The 19,126-nt window shown below is 35.8% G+C and overlaps 1 protein-coding gene across 4 annotated transcripts in view; it reads left to right on the top strand.

Annotated features, from left to right (window-relative positions):
- The window catches only part of PRKD1 (protein kinase D1), a 119,967-nt gene that overhangs the window by 51,454 nt on the left and 49,387 nt on the right, over nucleotides 1-19,126 (top strand). For 3 of the 4 annotated variants that reach the window (XM_042047324.1, XM_042047323.1, XM_042047325.1), the window contains exon 2: nucleotides 10,982-11,120. The exons of the other annotated variant lie outside the window; for it this stretch is intronic. In XM_042047324.1, the coding sequence (XP_041903258.1) occupies nucleotides 10,982-11,120 (139 nt within the window). The remainder of the gene's footprint in view (nucleotides 1-10,981; nucleotides 11,121-19,126) is intronic. 4 annotated transcript variants of the gene reach the window in all.

Below are 19,126 nucleotides of genomic sequence, written 5' to 3'. Positions count from 1 at the left end.
GTGTATTTCCTAATACTCTAAGAATATAGATTTAATATTGGGAGTGGATGAAAGAGTAATTAATTTTTTTCTCTTAATATTTTACTTGAAATGTGAGGGAATTCTGCTTTTTCAGGAGTAAACTATATACTTGAGAATACCTTATTTACACTAGTACTCTTGATCAGAGATGTTATTTTCTGTTTCTGTGCAAAACAAAAATTATTTTTAAGCAATTATGTAGACTGGCATCTGTCTTGAAGGAAATGAAGTTGATTTTGAAAGTAGAGCAGAGGTATAAGGAAGTGAGAGTGATCTGTAGGTCTCTTACCTTTGTTAGATCTTTCTAGATCTCTTATCTCAAAAACAGAAGCTTTGACTGCATGTAAGCAGTTTGTGTTGTGCAGTCTGTGAAAAGATCAAAGACACTTGTTCTACATCTGTGTAGTCTATTGAGTGAGGTACGTGACTGGTGACTGTGTCTCCTGAATTGATGTAGTGCATCAATGATGCTGAAATGCATCTGGTGGGACACTCTCACAGAAATGGGGTGTTTGGGGCTTTGTTTGTGTTTTGGTTTTTTTAATAGTAGTGTATGGAATTGGCTCTTGAATTTGTTTCCTTTCATCTTTATTAAATTAGAGATCTGTTTTCCCAGATGTAGTATATGGCATAGAACTAGTAAGACTACAGCTTCAGAAGCAGTCAATACTTGTGAGCAAGGGGCTCTTTAGATGTTTTTATGTTAAAGGAACTAGAAAAAAATCTTGATTTTGTTAGTGATTCATCATCCTTTTTCTGCCTGTTTGCTGAAGGGCATGAAAGTTTCTGCTCCATTTCTCAACCTCCTTGGTGAGAAATGCAATCTGTTCATGAAGTATCTACGTAAATGGATGCCTGTCAACAATCTGGCACTTGTTGTCACGTTCTCCTAAACATTTCACAGGAAGCTCCATAATTCTGCGCTGGGGTGGACAATGTTGAGCTGCACAGAGAACATGTACAGGAACTGTGGGAGCCTTTCTGCTGAGGTCCCCCGTTGTCTTAGAGAAATGTGGCATTAATGGATCAGCGTAGATCTCAAACTCTCAGCATGAAACAACCGAGAAGACAGTAACTGTTAGTGCTCCCCCTCAGTGCTTCTGCCTGTGAAAATTTTCAGGGAAATAATGCAGCATGTGCAGATGTGGTAGATGTGATATTTTTGTCACCAACAGGATGCAAAAACCAGTTTATCTTCTGACTCTTGTTGTGATTTAATTATTATTACTTTTCTAAATGTTTCTATTGAATTAACCTCTTAATCTACATGTTAGAGCAGTCAGCTATACAAGTGTGCTTTGATTTGCATGGCACATTAACTTACAGAATTTTTGTGTGACAAAATTATTTTGAGTCTTTCTCAATTTCTGAGTTATTGAACTTATTCTTTCTTTACATGTTCTTGTCTCTGCATTGTCTTCATTGCATTGGAAGCTGTAATAGAATATTCACAAAATGCTGAAGGAATAATAGTAAAAAAGATTAGTCTTGGAGAAGATACATTATATTTGAGAGACAAAAGCTCTTATAAATTAAGGTGGTCTTTGCACAGTATTAAGGAAAATCAACTTCCAGCATATAATCAACATATTTTTCGTAACCCATTGCATATAGTAATTCAGAGTAAAGTACTTCCATAGAAGTTTCAATGAAAAATAAATCCAGTTTTTTTTATGGAAATGGAGATAGCTGTATTGGTGTCTTGTGATAGAACAAAGAGTTACACTAATTATGCTCTCTCTTTGTTTGAGAGAAAAGTGTTATTATTTTAGATTTTCGTGTTTAATTGCTGTGGTGGATTGACCCCAGCCAGCAACCACTTGCCGGACTCAATTCAGGAACAGGGAGAGAAGACCCAGGGCTGCTTGCCCTGAACTGGGAGTTCTTCAGTCTGCATGGAAGTAGCATGAGTAATGTGGTATATAGTCAGTATTTTTGGCAGTGAGCAGTTTGAGTGACAAAAGGTGAACTGACATACAGTGGCAGGAGGCATAGGTAGCAAGAGAACCTATTTGTTTAAAGAAATACAAAGGAAACAACTCCTGCCCTGAATGGCCACAGGAAACAACCTGTATTGAAAAAGGCTCATGAGTAGGTTGTTCAGAGTTCAGGCTGTCTCCAAAATGGCCATATTTCTATCTTTCACCATGGCCATATTTTTTTCGTTTTCATGGATAGTTCTGTGAAGGAGCTCAGCTGTGTTTTAACTCTGTGGATCTTCATTGTTCCACAGCCAGTCCAAGTCAGTGTGTGTGGGCAACATACTCTGTTCCTAATCTGAGAGAGATGAAGGAAGCTGATTTCTGCAGCAGATCACCGCTGCAAACAGAATTAGTGAAATATTTGTATGTACGTATTTGTTATCTAAACTATTGTTTACATCATAAAGCAGTCAATAAGTTTGCTGCTTTCTGATGGCCTATTAGGAAACTGCTTACTAACTTCCATTCTTCAGGCATCAAGTCCTTTATAGAACATGTACATACATCAAGTGTTGTAGTAAAAAGGTAAAAGGAATAATGAATAGTGTAAATAAGGAATTACACTGCCTGCAGTAAAGCATTAAGCTTAACTGGATGTTAGGAATGTACCAAATGGTGATAGTTCTCTGGGGTTATATCTAAAATAGAAATAAACCAAAATGAGAATAGAGGCTCAAGCATTGGCCAAAATCACATAAACTTTTCAGTTGTTTAACTGCATGCTTCCTGTTACAGTTTGAACTGTGCCAAATCACATTCTTTCAGATGATGCCCGGGCAGTTTGGGTCCTAGCATGTGTAAGAGAGTGTTTAAAATAAGGAGTGGGAATGTCATCTCCCTGCTTCTGGGGAAAGAGGTCATCTATGTGGCAGTGAGCCATTTCTGTGCCACTTAGCTGTGGATCCAGAGAATGGCTCCTGGCTGGTATAGCTGCTGTATTCTTAGTAACTTGTCTGTTTCACTTAGCAGTTAGATTGAAAGCAAACTTTCCAAGACTTTTCTAGGAATGCAAAGCCAAAAAAGGAGCAAAGACCTATATTGCTGTTCCCATTCACCACTTTAACCCTTGTAAATCTGGTTCTTGGCTGCTGTCCTCAAGGGTCATGAGACAATCAAGGTCTTTCCCGTGCCTCTCTTCTAACTGTATTTTCTTCGGTCTGGTCATCTCTTCCTCGCTTTTCAAGATTTCTTCAGTTGCCCCTTTGCCTTTCTAAATCAAGATATTTTTTCATCTATCATTTGTCTGTTTTTCTGAACCTGTGACAAATGGGCTTGACCTGAGCCTGTCTTGGGTAGTACAGCAACATAGGCAGCATCAAGTTGATCGGTACTACTCGTTATATTTTCTGACCCTTTTCCTTACTGTATAACTGAAGACTACCTGGGAAAAATAAAAAAGAAGGAAAGAAAGGAAAGGACATAGTTTATTGCCTATCCTTGCCGTTTGTCTGCCTAGCAAGTGCAAATGCAAAGGAAAGGTCTAGGGTGAGTCACCATTTCTGAGATGTCTCGGGCACAGAATGTGACATCCTGGATGGAGATGCCACCACTGCTGGAGCAAGCTCCACCTCCTGTTTGTACCCAGATGTTGCTACATATGTTCTATATAGCCATAGTGTAAACTTCTATTTAAACTCAGAGTTTGTGTTATTTTGTAGTAACTGCAGTAATGTATATGTGAAGGAAGTCTTTGAATACTTATGGATGTTTCTTACAAAAAAACCCATGAAGTCTTGTGGTATTTTCTTTATGCATAAGACTAAAGTTTTCATGATAGCTTTGTGCTTGGAAAATAGAGCCTTCTAAAAATCCCTTGAGTTTTGCAAGTGAGTTAATAATGATTGCCACAACTAAGTGAAAATTTAGGCAGTCCTCTTGATGAAACGTTGGCTCTTCAGTGTCATAATTTTGCTGTGTTCTGACCTCTGTAGAGAAAGGTAATTCTGGCTTCTAAAAACAAAATGCACTGTTATTTTAAGAATATAAAAGAAAAAGGTTTCAGTTTGGTTATTGTGATTGTCTCAAAAGTTTTGCACATTTATATCTTTGTACCAAAGCAGTTGTATCACGTTAGGGTCAGGTCAACAGTCTTGTTTAGGTTAGGTCAAGGTTACTTGTGCTTTAGCAAGTTAAGTTAACAATCATTCAGTGTGACTCAGCATCTCCACATGTTCTGAAGATGCTGTCTAGCCTACAGTCCTTATGTGTGCTGGATCAATATCTTTGTGCTGTAAAAGACTTCTAGGTTTTATCAAGGTTCTTGTTGCAGGTGCTGTTATGGTAATCACTAAGGGCTTCTAAAAATCTGACTAATCTAGAAGAAAAAAGAAGTCATCACTAAAAAAGGCAAATTTAATTTTAAGGAAAAGTTCAATGATGACTGAAAAAATTAAAAAAACACCTTTCATCCCTTCCTAGAATAAAGCAACAGAAACTAACCCTTACAGGAGATGTGCAAAATTGTAGTAACATACAAAAAGACAGAAACAGGAAGATGACTTTTTCTTTCTTTTCCACTCTTAGCAATGAGAATCTGTCTACCTGTATGTTAAAATTTTATTATGTTGAAAGAAGTATTTTTGCAAAATTATCACAGCAGCAGACTTTTTTGACTATTGGACTACATTACTAATTGCAATGAAACCATCATCATTGTTTGGAGTACATGTTTTCCAGTTCTTTCAAGTTAAGTTCTTCATGTGGAAGGAATTTATTTCTCATCTGGTTTTCATTTGACATATCTACTGTGCTAATCTTCCAAATACATAATTATTAAACCAAACTGGTGAAGAGTTGTTTCACCTTAGACAGTCTTATCTTTCTTTGAAGTTAATTTCCATTCTAAATTGTGGTTTACCAGAAAAGAAGGAGGCTGAGTAGGTTGTCCGTTCAGATGATTGTGTATATGGTTTTTTATTATTAATTAAGTTTTGAAAGCTTCACAATTCAATTTGGAGATATGTTAGTATTTAGAAAGATCAGGTCTTGTAAAGTTCCATTCTCTAATAATTAAACCGCTTGACTGTCACAATAAATAGAATCTTAAATATAACAAATCTTTTCTTTTGTCAGCTTCTCTTTGATCCTTGTTTTGAGAACAACTGTTAATAACCGCACAGTTAAGGATGTACATAGTTCAGCTTGTATTTGCATGTGGAGGGACCAATGCCATTGAAATTACTGACTGATGCAATGGGTAGTGGATTAAATGAATTATCGAATACTTATAAATAGAAGTTCTAGTTATTGTAATTTGACTTTGCAATTTTTTTTGTAGTATCACTTGAAGGCTTTTTAAATGAAAATCCACAATTTGCATAATCATTTTGCTTCTTTTTGGTTATTGGTGAAATATTTTGGTGGATTTTCTTGAGATGTTTACAGTTGCTAAGGGTAAAAACACTTCAATGCTTGCTTCTGTTTTGTATCTGCTGAGGAAGATAAGTGCTGAGGCTCCTTTTACCCTGTGTTTTATGGACAATCTGCTGCCAAAGTGCCCACAAGCTGGGCAATGACAAATTATTACTTGAGATCCTGATCAGCAGTCTTTTTCATCGGAAAAATTAATTTTATTTTTTATTTCTTTAAGGTTTTATGGGTAGACAATTGTGATGTATTATTTTTAGATAATGAAAGAAGCACACAGTTTCAGTGTGCTTATTACAGCTGACTTCGAATGCTAGTAGCACTTCCTCTTTTTACCATAAAAGCTGCTACAATATTGACATGTTCTATATGAATGTTTAGACAGCATTTTTTTAATGCTCAGTGTTTGGAATAAAAGTCTGCTATGCTTTTCCTAAATAATATGCTTTTATTGTGGTTGTATTACAGTACATGTAAAGAAAAATTATTGGCATAATATGAGACAAACGTTGGGAAGGCAAGAGTGGGAATACTGAAAACTAACATTTAGGTTTTTGTTGTTGAAATTCTTAGAAGAAAATTTTAGGGTAATCACACCTTTTGACATGCATTTTACTTCTTGTGGAGATGTAATTGATTAAAGTAGTACTAAAGTAGTATTCACAGTCTGTGAATGATTGCTGCATCTACATTCAGTAACTATTAATAGCTTAAAAGCTAACAAATTTAAATCACTACTATCCAGTAGTAAATGGGTTGTATTCAGAATACATTTGTAATCACTCTAAGCCACAGTAATGAATACTCTTCTTAATAGAATGTTTAATTTTTCACCTTAAAGTGGAAAAGTAAAAAAATAACTTGCAGTTTGATCCAGAAACATCTTGCTAGATAGCAGATAGCTAGATAGCAGTCCCCATCTGCTATCCCTGAATGCTGATTTTTAAATGGAGATGATCTCTAAATTACAAGTTTTCCTCATCAGGCTGGCTGAAATTATTTTGGCTGTATTGTGACATAATTACTTGTCTATGCGAATGCTATTTTCCTCTAAAAACTTTACCCTGCAAACTTACATCTGTCTGCTTTATAAATGCAGCTCTACAGGACACACAGACTGGATCTTCCTTGAAGTTTTAAGTGTGGTAAATAACCAGTTTACTTACTGCCAGAATTTTGTTTCTTCATAGGAGCAAATAATTTTTTTTTTAAATGCAACTGTCAATATGAGGAAAAACAGTGTATTGTATTTACATTTCTGCAGAAGAGCATGTTACAGATTAGGCAATGGTTTGTTCTAGGACTAGTAGTTGTTTATACATGGTATAACTGGTGTAGCAGTTTTCTGACAGTGTCCTCTAATATCCCTCTGGTAGTACATTACAGTACATTACTGCTTGACAGTAATACAGTTAGGGAACAGCACCAGGCTTCCACTGTAAGGCTGTTGCAGGGTCATAAACATAATAACAAATGGGATCTACATAGCAAGGCTGGACAATATTAACTGCCCTTGTAGAAAATAGAATACTTGTTCATTTTCTTAGGATAGTTTGTTTTAACTAAAAAAAACCCAAACTATTTTATGAATTCCTTTGATTTCATAAATTAATGAGTGGAACTTGTGGATGTATAGTACAGACCGTCCTCTGTAAGATATAACCGTTTTATTGAGAACAGTCATGCCAAGTTCAGCACTTTTTTTGGCCTAATATCACTCTGGATAGCCACATGCAAGATTTAACTTTGCTTGTGGACAGACAGACTTACAGTAGGTAATAAATAAATAAAATAAAAAAATAGCAGTACACATTTAGCCATACTGTTGATCAAAACTGTATCCATTTGTACTAGATAGGAAATTTTTCATGTCATGTGATGTTACCTACTTTAATCTTCTATCCAAAACAGAAAGATCAGCTGTCAAGTTCCTGACATTTGTATAATATGTTTGTTTGAAAACCTTTAAAAAAAGCTCTCCAGTAATAGATACTCTTAAGATGACAGATAAGAATTTAAAAAAATTTCTTAGCTGTACAAAGCTTTCTTTGTCTTCAGTCCAATTCCCTGTATTTTATCCCTTCCTGTATTTCAGATCTGCTAATCCGTAATGTTCTGTGCAGAGGAGAAAAGGATTATTCTGTTCCTATTGGCACCAGTCTTTAAGTACATACAAGACTGTAATTGATTACGCTTGTGTCTCAGACATGAAATGCGTCCAGGCTAAAGAACCTTTGTGTTTATGGAGGATTTACCTAATAATGATGTATCTTCCTAATGGTCTTACACATCTCTAATAAATTGTCCTTAAGTAGCAAAGAATGTGGAAAATAGAAATAAAGCCTTAAAGGGATTCACATTGCATGTTGGATAGTTTCTTCAATAGTAATTGCATTCCTTCTTATTTGTATTTTCATACGATATTTTTTCCTAAGTGATTTTATTAAAGAAATTATATCAGCTTTTCCAAACTCTAGTGTCTATAGTGAGCCAAATGTTGAACTTTCTTCAGTTGCACTGAGCCTTTCATTCTCAGACCAAGTGTACTGTCCAATATTTCTTCTCTCTACACTGGAAGTGTTGTAGGTAACCCAAAATGTTATTGTATTCCATATCGATCTGTGCCCAAAAATTGTTACTGACTTTTTAGGACCCGGCAGCTGGAAAACAGAAGCGGGGAAATGGGGTGTTGCCAAGGTCCATTTTCAAGTTGGAGCCAGGAAGGATGGAGTCTCTCTTGCCTTGTAGCCTTTGCTGAAGGTGAAGGGTTGACTTTGGAGGGGGTTGCTTTGGGTGGTTGTGGTTTTTTTGTTTGTTTGGGTTTTTTTTTTTCTGGGCTTCCAATAGTAGCCACTCGGAAAAACTGCACTTTGCAATCAAAAACCGTTTTGGAGCGAACTTTGCAAAGCCAGCCGGTCGCTGGGGCCCGGTCACCCCGTGTCAGTGCTGACACACCGGTTTCTCCCCCCACAGCACACCCGCAGTGGGAGAACGTCAGCACCAACATCGTCAGTCTGGCAGGCAGTGGTGCTGACTCCACAAGCGCCAGCACTTCTCATCTGCCACTAGAACCGCTCCATAAGCTCCTGCCCTCCCGAGGGTTTGCCACCATCTCTTCCCTTCGTCTCCCAGACCGTGTGATCGCCTGCAAAGATGCCATCTCAGGGGCAGGGTCTGATGCCATTTTCCCTTTCTCTCCCCACAGTGGTTGCCCGTGGCAGGTGCCATCTTGAAAAGAGCCTTTTTGGGGTTCTCTTTGTTCTGGGGGAGTTCATGATATTAAGTGATTTTCTATCTAATGGTTATTTACTTTTATTTTTTGCCTGTTGCAGTTTCACTTGTTAGTAGATTTATTTTTTCACTTATATCTACTTGTATTTTGTTTCTCCTTATTGGTGGAAAGGGATTAGTTAAAACAAGGGGGGAGAACTCATTTTAGAGTGTTTCCCTTTAAATTTTCTTAAACCAAAACAGGAGGGTAACAAATAACATCAAGACTGGGGATAGACTTGTGTTGATTTAGAAATTTTGCTAAATTTTAAATCTGGAACCTAGAATTGCTGGTAAGTGATCATGTTAGAAAACTGATATTTTTGTTTCTAAGTGGAGGGAGGCAGGACACATTTGAAATACACAGCTAAAGTGTGGCAGTTAAGCAAGTTATTATGCTGTAAAGGTCATTTATCTGGTTTCACTTATAAACTAATGCACCTTTGACTGAACCACACTGAAAGGCCATTAAAGTGATTCATTCTACTTCTCACTTGGAGTAGGCAAGCAAGGTGTTTATGGACAGCTGCGATGTCTTAATGACTACTGATGACTTGTTAAGCAGCCAGAAATACATCCTGTGTCTGAACCCCATGTAAGAAGTCTTCCACTCCTGATTCTTACAGATGTGCTGCATTTCCTCATTATGGCAATTATAATGACCATTTAACTGCACTTTAAGCAGCTATCATTAGTATTTTATTAGGCCTTATTAATATATTATTATTAGGCCTTTTATTAGTATTGGGGAATTTAGCTCCAATACCATGGTTTCCCTATTTTCTCTCGTGTTTAGCAAAACTGAATGCTCTTCATGGTGGTGTAGTACCAAGCATCGTGGCTGCTTTTTGTTTACTTTGGTCTGTGTGTATCAGCATTATTGTAGGCAGGGATAAGCTTTGCTGAGGGAATTTTTGTCACTGTTGCAACAGTTGGTCCTTGTAAAATGTTTGAAGAATCGCCCCATCAAAATGACTGTTTTGACGTGCGAGTAGTGTATCTGGGGAAAACTAATTCAAACAGAAGATACTTCTTGTATATAAGTTATCAAAAAATGCTGCAATTGAATTTACTTTTTTCTGCATAATGTACTAAATTATACCTCACAATACACATATTTCTACATACATACGTAGTATGTGTAATATTGCAAATAACTTTTTTTAGGTAGAAAAAGTAGAACTATTTGAAAAGAGCAAATGGAATGGGAATATAAAGAGAGCAAACAATTTAAATCATAATGAATTTAGAGGGAAATGCCTGTGGTATTTCTGAAATCCAGTGAAATGAGAAAAACCTTGCAGTTTTTGAAAAGGATCAGTAGTTCCCATTTTGAAGAATAATGTTTCACTGCCTCTATAAAAAAACATTCTTAGGAATGGCACTGTGTTTGTGTATAACCTCAAAACATACCGGTTTATTTCTCCAGCTCTACTTGTCACTGTGTTTTTTTCATTGCATGTTGCTAAAACACGGAGTAGTGCATTGATGTAAAGTTGAGTGGATTCTTTTGTAACAGAGAAAGGGTTTCTTGGTTGTGTTTTCAGAACAACATCTTAGTTCTTTGGGCTGAGAGCATGAAAAAAAATGCTAATTTTTGTGCTGCAGAAAACAAAAAAAAAAAAAGAAGGAAAAGAACTTATCTAGATAATAATCTCCATTTTATAACCTCAGAGTTTTAAAAAACCTTTAGTTTAAACAGGATTTAATCTGATTTTGAAGCTCCAATTTCTCTGCATTGAAACAAATGATTATGATTAAGTTTTCAAACATTGTTTTGAAGCATTGTTTTGTGTGCCTGGTATCTTCAGTCTCAAAAAATAGATACTTCATATTGAGTTATCATTTAGGCATTGCATCTTAGGCAGAGCTGAAATATATTTCTTTTGGCCTCAAAGCGTCTTTTGGGCAGACATCTGGGGAGAGATGATAGAATCATGGAATAATATAATATAGACTAGAAGGGCGCTCCAAAGGACATCTGGTCCAAACACCTGCTCCAGGTCTAATTAAATGATTTTACTCAGGAACTTGTGTGAGAAAAAGTTACCAGCAGTGGCTGAGGGACACATTTACTTCTGTCTCATTTCCTAGTGGATACTGCATTGTTCACAGGAAGAAAAAGGCAAATGAGCTTACTTGCTTGGGGGAAAAAACATTTTCAGAATACAGTGATAAGTATTTTCATAGGTGTAAAAAGATATATCCTATTTGGTACCAGTCTGAGAAGTGGTCCAGTCTGCCCTCAAAATTTCATTATACATTAATTGTGTTTTACAGTTCTGTATTTTACAGTTATGTGTTTTATAGCATAGTAAATTCTCATGGGTTTGTATTTGCAGTTTCCCGAATGTGGTTTCTATGGAATGTACGACAAAATCTTGCTCTTCCGCCATGACCCTACCTCTGAAAACATTCTCCAGTTGGTGAAATCAGCTGCAGATATCCAAGAGGGAGACCTAGTTGAAGTTGTCTTATCAGGTAACAAAAAAACCAATGAAAATTACCGTCATTCTTTTGTGAATGAAAATACCCAGGGTAGTATTCTCCCAGTTAGATTTTGACCCAGCACAGGTGAGAGTCCATACAAGGAAAATTTCCTTTTTCTTGATTCCTTTCTCAGATGTATATAGGCATATTATGCCTTTTACTTACTTTTTCTGTTGCCCTCTATATTTTGTAACAACCTCTTTCATCCATATTACTAGTTAAGCAACAGGTCAATGTTAATAAGCCTTTTGCTTTATGTAGAGTGCCATGAAAATGTCCACTGGAAATAGAGTAATTGCTTTTTCAAAGTCCTGCAGAATTATGCTTGCCAAGACTGCTCTGACTCTTTACATGATTTATTTTTTTTAATTATAAGAATGGGAGAACACAATTATGTGACTCAAATGTAGAGGAAGTCTGAGGATGTCATTAGGTGTCAACAGGACTTGTCAAAAGCTTAGATGTAAGAAGATACGAGTTATGTGACTAGGAATGGTGCAAAGTTTACATGGGTGTGGAGTAGTAAAGATGTAAAGGTGTTATTTGACAAGTAAAACTTGGAAGATGGATGAAGGAAGGGCTGTATTTTTGGAGTTGGAACACACAGAGCATCTGGAAAATCGCTTAAAAATACGAAGACATATATGCCATATGAAAGTAAAAATTGCAACTGTAGAAGAGTGTAGGATTAATGAAGAGAAAGGCCAAGTCCTAATGGATGCTGAAAAGAGTGGAAGAGTCAGTGAGCTTTTGAACATAGTTTTCTTTTATGGGAGCCTATTCCATATTCTTTGATTAGAATAGGAAAAAGTGAAATAAGGAATAATGCATGTCATTCCTGTAAGTCATCATTCATCTTTTCCATGTCAGGAAATAACTTTTTCACTTTAAAAAAGATACTAGTAATCTGAACTTAATATTTCCCACAGAAAATAATCACTTCAGTAACTGGGATGCAGTGAAAAAAGTTAACAAGGACTTTAGTGCTTTATTTGATATATTGTTTATATGCTTTTGGAGTGTAGATCAGATGCCTTCTAGTTGCCAAAATTAGGGAAGTAGCTGTTTAAATCTCTAGGAGCAAAGGACAGCACATAAAACTTCTAATATGTCATTGCCTGACTCATGGCACTTTTACAAATGAAAACCTTCAGTTAGATGTCTCAAATAATACAAGAAACTAAACACGTTTCCGTAATAAATACTTGAAAGCATTAGTGTCCTCCCCCAAATGAGCTTAAACTAAATGCAGCAATTAATTTTCGCAGACAATTCCTGTGTGATGTAAAGGGCGGAAAGTATTCCCAGTTCTGCAACACTGAAGAAGAGAAAGAACTGTACAAATAGTCTGTAGTGTTTAGGGAATTATTCAAACTAATGCAGGCAGTTTTTAATTGAAAAATATTCAGACATAGTTTAAAGTTATTACGGATTTTTGCAATAGTGCATATCAAAGTAGCTGTAGATGGGTTATCTTTTCTTTTTAATTAAAGGACAAAGTCTGCCTAAATACAGGGCCATAAGAAGTCTTTTTTGGGATGTTTAATAATATGCATTGAAAATTTATTTTGAAGGGATTAAAAAAACTTTCTGAAAACAGAAGAGATTTGCCTTTAGCACTATAGTGTATGATATTGAGTGCTTGAGTGGTGGAAGGACAAATGAAATGCAGTATGTGTTCAGATGCATATGTTGAACTGATTGAAGTGATTTATTTCTAGCCTTCATTATAGAGATCTAAACAGGATATACATTCTAAAGTTCTGTGAATTCAAGGTATGTTATGGTGATTGTTTTTGACTGTAATGTCCAAAAGGGGCAGTAGAACACATTGCTACTGCTATGGCTTTGCTGCTGAAAACTCCTTGTGCTTTGGGTCTGCATCCCCTGAGGCCCTGATATCTGATGTCAAAAGCTGTACTGATCGACTGCATTCATTTTTTATTGCTCAGGTCAGTATTGGTCAGAGTAGCGAAAGATGAATTGTCAGTCCTCGTATTCAGGTTATACAATCAGTTCATATCCTAGTAGTATGCATTTTCTATTTTTCATTGTAGTTAAAACTTTATTAAAAAGGCTGGACCACCTGTGATGATTTTTTTTTTTTTTTTTGCCACACTTCTGTTCTTGGCAGTTTAAGGATTAGTAAATGTGATAGTTTTCTGGCTTAGAGCTTATATTACAAGTTCTTGAAAGAGCTGAAAACTTTCTACAGAAAAACTTACAGGTGAGAGGTTTTGCTCACGGTAGCTGAAGCACCTTAGTCTGTTTTAGGGAAGGAAGTTGTACCTGCAGATGTCATGCAATATAACTGAAACAGTTTGTGTTGGAGCTAAAGATTTCTGGTGAAACACAAGAAATTTACGCAGCTCATATTGCAGCACCTACTGTGCTTCTTATTCCTACTCAACATTATTACTTGCGTTTTGCATTGGTGCAATATGCAGTAGTATTTTAATGGACCGCGACAATCATGTAGTGTGCTGAACAAATGTTGTGTGTCTGCTGACTCATCCAGAGGAGATAAGCACAGGCTGTTGCAGTCAGCCAGATGAACTGTGGTTTCAGTGCCAGTATAGATTCTGGCATTTTGGAATTGAAAGGTCAAGCATTATTGTAAGAGTGGAAGCAATAGAGTATGTTGAGTTACAGATTTGATCAGCTGCACATTAAAAGAGGAAAAGGGAACTTTTATTATGATCGTAGTAGCCTAATAAATATGGGTTTATTTTAGTTACAGTATTTTCTTCCATTTATTTTATGGTTTTTTTAAAATATCTGTTTGAACACTATTTATGGGATTCTGATAGAGTTTGTATAGAAATGTGGGAACACTTGAGAAATGTATTAGAACAAAATATTTGTACGGTGAACACATTTGGTTTATTAGGCTGCGCTGCTGGGCATTCATTGAACAGTATCACTAATACTCTTCTGGCAGTAACACATAACTCACCATGTTTCTGTTTTCTTAGCTGTACATTTTCTATTTCATTTTTTCTTCAAAATGTTGGAAAGTTCATCTTCAGATACACAAAAGAGGAAAAATTTTTACTACTTCTGTGGAAGTCTTCACTAGTGTGTTCACTGAATCCAACATCTACATAGTTCTATTGCATTTCAGACTGAAAGGATCTGAATCTTCAGAGAAAGGATTTTTTTTTTTTTTTTCAAAGTATATTTGTATGAAGGGTTCCTTTTATTAGAATACTATCAAAAATTAGTAGGCAGCCCAAAATCAGGAAGCAAGGTACAGAAGTTGCAAAGTTTCAGTCCAAGATGGCTGTAGATGAGTAGTTAGTCATATATAAACACTGAAAGGAAAAGAAACCAGAAGTTACATCTTCTTAGATCTCTCTCTAAAATGTAGTGTTACTGTTTGCTCAAGAAAAGGAAGCATATTTATGTGAAGTGAGTTTAAGCTGAAAAATGTTCTTCAGTCTTGATGTGATCAAGTAGTATTTGCTGAAGTCTTCAACTGGACCTCTGAAAGCTTACTTTCATGTTCCACTCATGAAAGGATGCAAAAAATCACAATAAATTTGAACAGAATGGATTATTTTTGCTGTGATAAACTCTCTTGAAGTTAACTCCTAGGTTTTTGAAGACCTTCAGTGTTTTTTTGACTAGCTTGTAAAAATAATTTATTTCAACTGCAATTTGTTGATGCCAATCAATTGATATTAATAATAGGTACTGTCCTTCGTACCCTTTCTTTGCAGAGAAGTTAAATAGTTAACAAGTTTTTACTTTAAGTTGTTACATGAGATCTGGAATGTAGATGAGTTAGCCCCTTTCTGAAATGAATGGTGTGTCGAAGTTGTTATTTTAAGCTGTCTGTAGATGCAATTGCCACCTTTCATCTGTGTATCTGTGACTTTTTTCAGAATAACTGTATTTGCCATTTTTACCTTAATTGCTGTGGTGCTGTACATCTGTACTCTTTTTTTAAAGCTCTGTTTTTTGAGGACTTCAGGGAAACAATTACTTTAGATGTCTTTAGACTTGTTTTTGCCAGCATAGTTTGTCCTCTTCTGTACCTTTTTCATGAAGTTTATTAAAAACTGCTGTGTAAATTTGCCCGGTCTATTCATGATATAGAGAAAAAGAATTTGTATATTTACAGTTTTAAGATGGGTTTGTTTATAAAAATTCTACCTTGTTTTTACTGGGCGAAGTTACATTGAGGTGTAAGAGGTTTTTGTCTGCTGCTGGAAAGCAGACAATGAAACCTTAGCATCTTGTGCAAATTAGTGGAATGTACTTCAACTGCTTGCTGTGAGCAGTTGTGCTCAACTTGGCAGGATTCCTGAGGCAAGAAAGTCAAATAGCAGCTATTTTATGTTCCCTTGCTGAGCTGATGAGGGCAGGAATTGATCCACTGCTTTTGTTAAGAAGCTGTTTCTGTTATAATATCACATAGATGGTAGATCACCTGGTTGTTAGATGCGGACCTTTTATTTTGATTCAGTACAGTTTATACTGCCTAGGATAAAATATACTGAGCTGAATAAAAGCTGTGGATAGCTATACAATTACAGTGAATGCCATGTATCAACACATAACTGGATTGTAGTGTTAGTTCAACTTGAGATGAAACCCTATGATGTTATATCTCTGAACATAATTTTGTAGTACTTACATAGTTGGGCGCAGTTTGTGATTTTGCTTCGTTGTGATTGAAGAGCATCCTTCTCTTGGTGCCTTCATGGCTATGGTAACACGCTGTTTTTTTGGTGTCTTGAGAAATACAAATATCTTTATTCTGTCTAAGATAATATCTTTAACAATTATTCTTCCTCTATATCCTTACAATTTTCTCTCGCTGTCATTTTTCTTCTTTCTATAGAGGTAAGGCTCATTTGTGATTAGGTAAAAGTTGTTTGATTTTGTGTCCCTCACGGTTCATTAGTCTAACGTTCTTGGGTCATGAATTTCAGATAGATGACTGTGTTTGAAGTTCTCAGGACTCAAAGATTCTTTCCTTCTTTGTTTATGTTTGCCTCACTGTCTTTTCTTCTATATCTAACTGTGTTAATTGTTACTTTCTGGACAGTGCCTATATATGAGAGGTCACTGTTCCACTGCAACCTAATAGATCAAATATCCAACCTTACACATCTTTAATGGTCTGATTTTTTGCGAGAGCACATTTTCGGTTTGTGTGCTCTTTAATGAAATTGTCGGTTCATTTGAGATATTTCACTTGGTTTTCCAGATTTAATACAAACACTTTCAGTTCAAATGCTCATAAAGAAACTATGCTTTCATGAGAGACCAGGGTAAATGCTTAAATGGGTAAATAACTGTTTATGACTTAGGAAACAAAGGGTATGAGTGCATGCTGTTTTCACAGTGGAAGCAGGTTACCAGCAAGGTACTTAAGTCTGTGCTGTTAAATACATTCATGAATGATCTGGAAAGCATGACTAGTAAAGTGTCAGGTATAGCAACAAAACAGAAAATGGCTTGTAGTATCACTGCCCTTGTGTGCTCTACCTTTGTCACCTTCTCTGCTTCAGAGAATGCTGATGTTGCTTTGAGAACTCCTCTTTCAAAGACAGGATTCCAGGCTTAGTAGATTTTTGTCTGATCCAGTAATTCTTATGCTTTTGTATTCTTATCACATGATTTCACTGAAAAGAGACATATTTCATGTCACACCACTTTAACAGGCCTCACCCCAGTAAGTTGTACATCCAGCTTTCCACGAAAGGTGGAATTGATTAGTTCCATTAATTGCAGTTAATGCATTAAAAAATGCCTATCAGCTTCCAAAGTGGACCAAATTAAATCTTGATTTTCTTTGTATATTATATTTATTTTAAAGCCTCTGGAGTTAAAAAAACCCTTGTTCTCCTTAAAATATTCTTAGCTCAGTGAGGCAATTATTTTTACCTTTCGTATTAACTTTTACTCAGTTTTCTTAATATGATGCATCTCACATTTACCCTTTTAAAAAAGATTTTAGATACTATCATTTTGACTGAGTTTAACACAATCCTCTTAGTAACAGTAACTCAATATGTTATTCAAGTATTATACTTCAGCAGCCCCCATGTCAGATGATCCTTTCTCAAACGACTTGAAGTGATGAATGAAACTTGGAGTCTGCAGTATGTTGTCCAATATTTTAATGGATATTTGTGTGTTCATTTAGACTTACAATGCAATGCTATCATCTGATTAGCATTCGGGAATCAAATGGAAGGCTTATAATTAAAAATACATTTATGGAAAAAAGTGGAAGATAAGACAAAAACATATTTTCATCAACTCTGTTTACTGCTTTACAAATTTATTTACTTCGTAGTCTTTCTTTACATCTATGGTGTGTGAAACTTGGGTATAGCTATAAATTATTTCACAGGATGTGTCTTTAATAGCACTTGAGCTTTTCTTAAAGATATAGTGGCAAAGTCCAAATTTTTTTATTGTGCACCTCATTACTAAAAATCTTCACGCATACACCCTCAATATATGTGTATTTATTTCTTTATAATTTATATATGTAGCTGAAGTTCTAATGTTTTCTTTCTGCACCCTAATGGATTGTCTTTTGTATACCCAGGGGTGTGTGCACCTCACTTTGGAGACCACTGCTATAGTTTCACTTGAAGTTGTATATTAGGAAAAAAAAAAAATCATCTCTTTATGAAATTTTTTTTGAATATTTGAGTAAGAAAACTTCAATTAAATTTTTTTCTCCTTTTCACAGTTCTTCATGTTCTGTCAGTTGTTTTTGCTACTAACACAGTTTTTAATTATAAAACTGCCACCACTCAAAGAATTCTCTTTTCCTCACCAGACGCCATCCACTTTCATCAAATAATTGCCTCCCCAGTTCATTCTCACTAGCTACAAATTTAATGGGGAGCAAGCCTTGCTTCAGCTAAGCAGAAAAATCTTTGATTTGTCATACAGGGTTTTGTTTAATAGATTTATTTAATAGTTTCTTTGACCAGTACATGCTTGATGAAACATTTGTATCAGTGTGTTTGTTAAATGATAGTAGTGGTGTTGAATAGAGAGTAGCTATAAATGATGCAGAACATTGAAAAATAAAGGGTAACCTACTTGGAATAACTTGCCCATCAGACAACTTATATACATGGTCAACAGTGTATTCTACACTGCTCAGATGTATGTCAGGAAAAAACCTAGTGTTTGGAGAATTTCTCTACTTTTTCAAGTCTTTCTGAAGTTATGGTCTGAATAACTGGGTGCTGCAGTAGGCTTCAAGTTAAATATGGCTTATGTAAAAAATATATCTTTCAGTATCACTGTTGAACTAACTCATTGGATTTACTTCCATTGGCTGACTGCTGACTTTGATTTTGAAAGAGCAAATAGAAATACACAGTCTCATGGTAATTTCCAATAAATTATGTTTGCAGTCCTTTGTGGTAAGATACACATCTTCTTTCAGGAAGTGCTTGAGGTTTGTAGCTAAAAGAGGTCTGAGCACAAACAAGCAAACCTACTTCCCTTGGGGAATATAACAATTTGAAATGGCAACTAAGGAGGAAAATACACAGGAACTGCCACAGGTTGCAGTCTGCTAGTTTTTATATCTTGATGGTAGTGTGACTCAGACCTGGAGACATTGTCATTCCAGCTGGAATCTGGCTTTTAAAGAGGCCCCAAGAATGTTTCTGTTAACATAGTTAAGATGTGACTTGTTGCCAAAAAGAAGTTTGGAGAGCTTTCCTGCTTTTTAGGACATGAAGACTTCTATCACTGTAGTTTGGTAGTGCAGAAGGTAGTTTGGTAGTGCAGCAATTATGTTTGTTTCCTGGTTTGTTTTTTTGCTTCCTCCTCTTCTTGAGTCCAGTAAACTCTAACTCATTTCCTCTCCAAACAAAACCATTCCAATCTTTTAATCTCTCCTCATATCTAAGTCTCTTCCATGCCTGTAGGGGTTTTCCTCATCTGTCACAGCTGTTCACAGCAACTGAACACAGAATGTCATGTGGGGAATATTAGTATCACCATTT

This window comes from Corvus kubaryi, unplaced genomic scaffold (assembly GCF_017639235.1).
Source record: "Corvus kubaryi isolate FWS band 111438036 unplaced genomic scaffold, C.kubaryi_AGA036_p1.0 66, whole genome shotgun sequence".
Classification (NCBI taxonomy): domain Eukaryota; kingdom Metazoa; phylum Chordata; class Aves; order Passeriformes; family Corvidae; genus Corvus; species Corvus kubaryi.
This window is presented reverse-complemented; position numbering and strand designations above follow the sequence as displayed.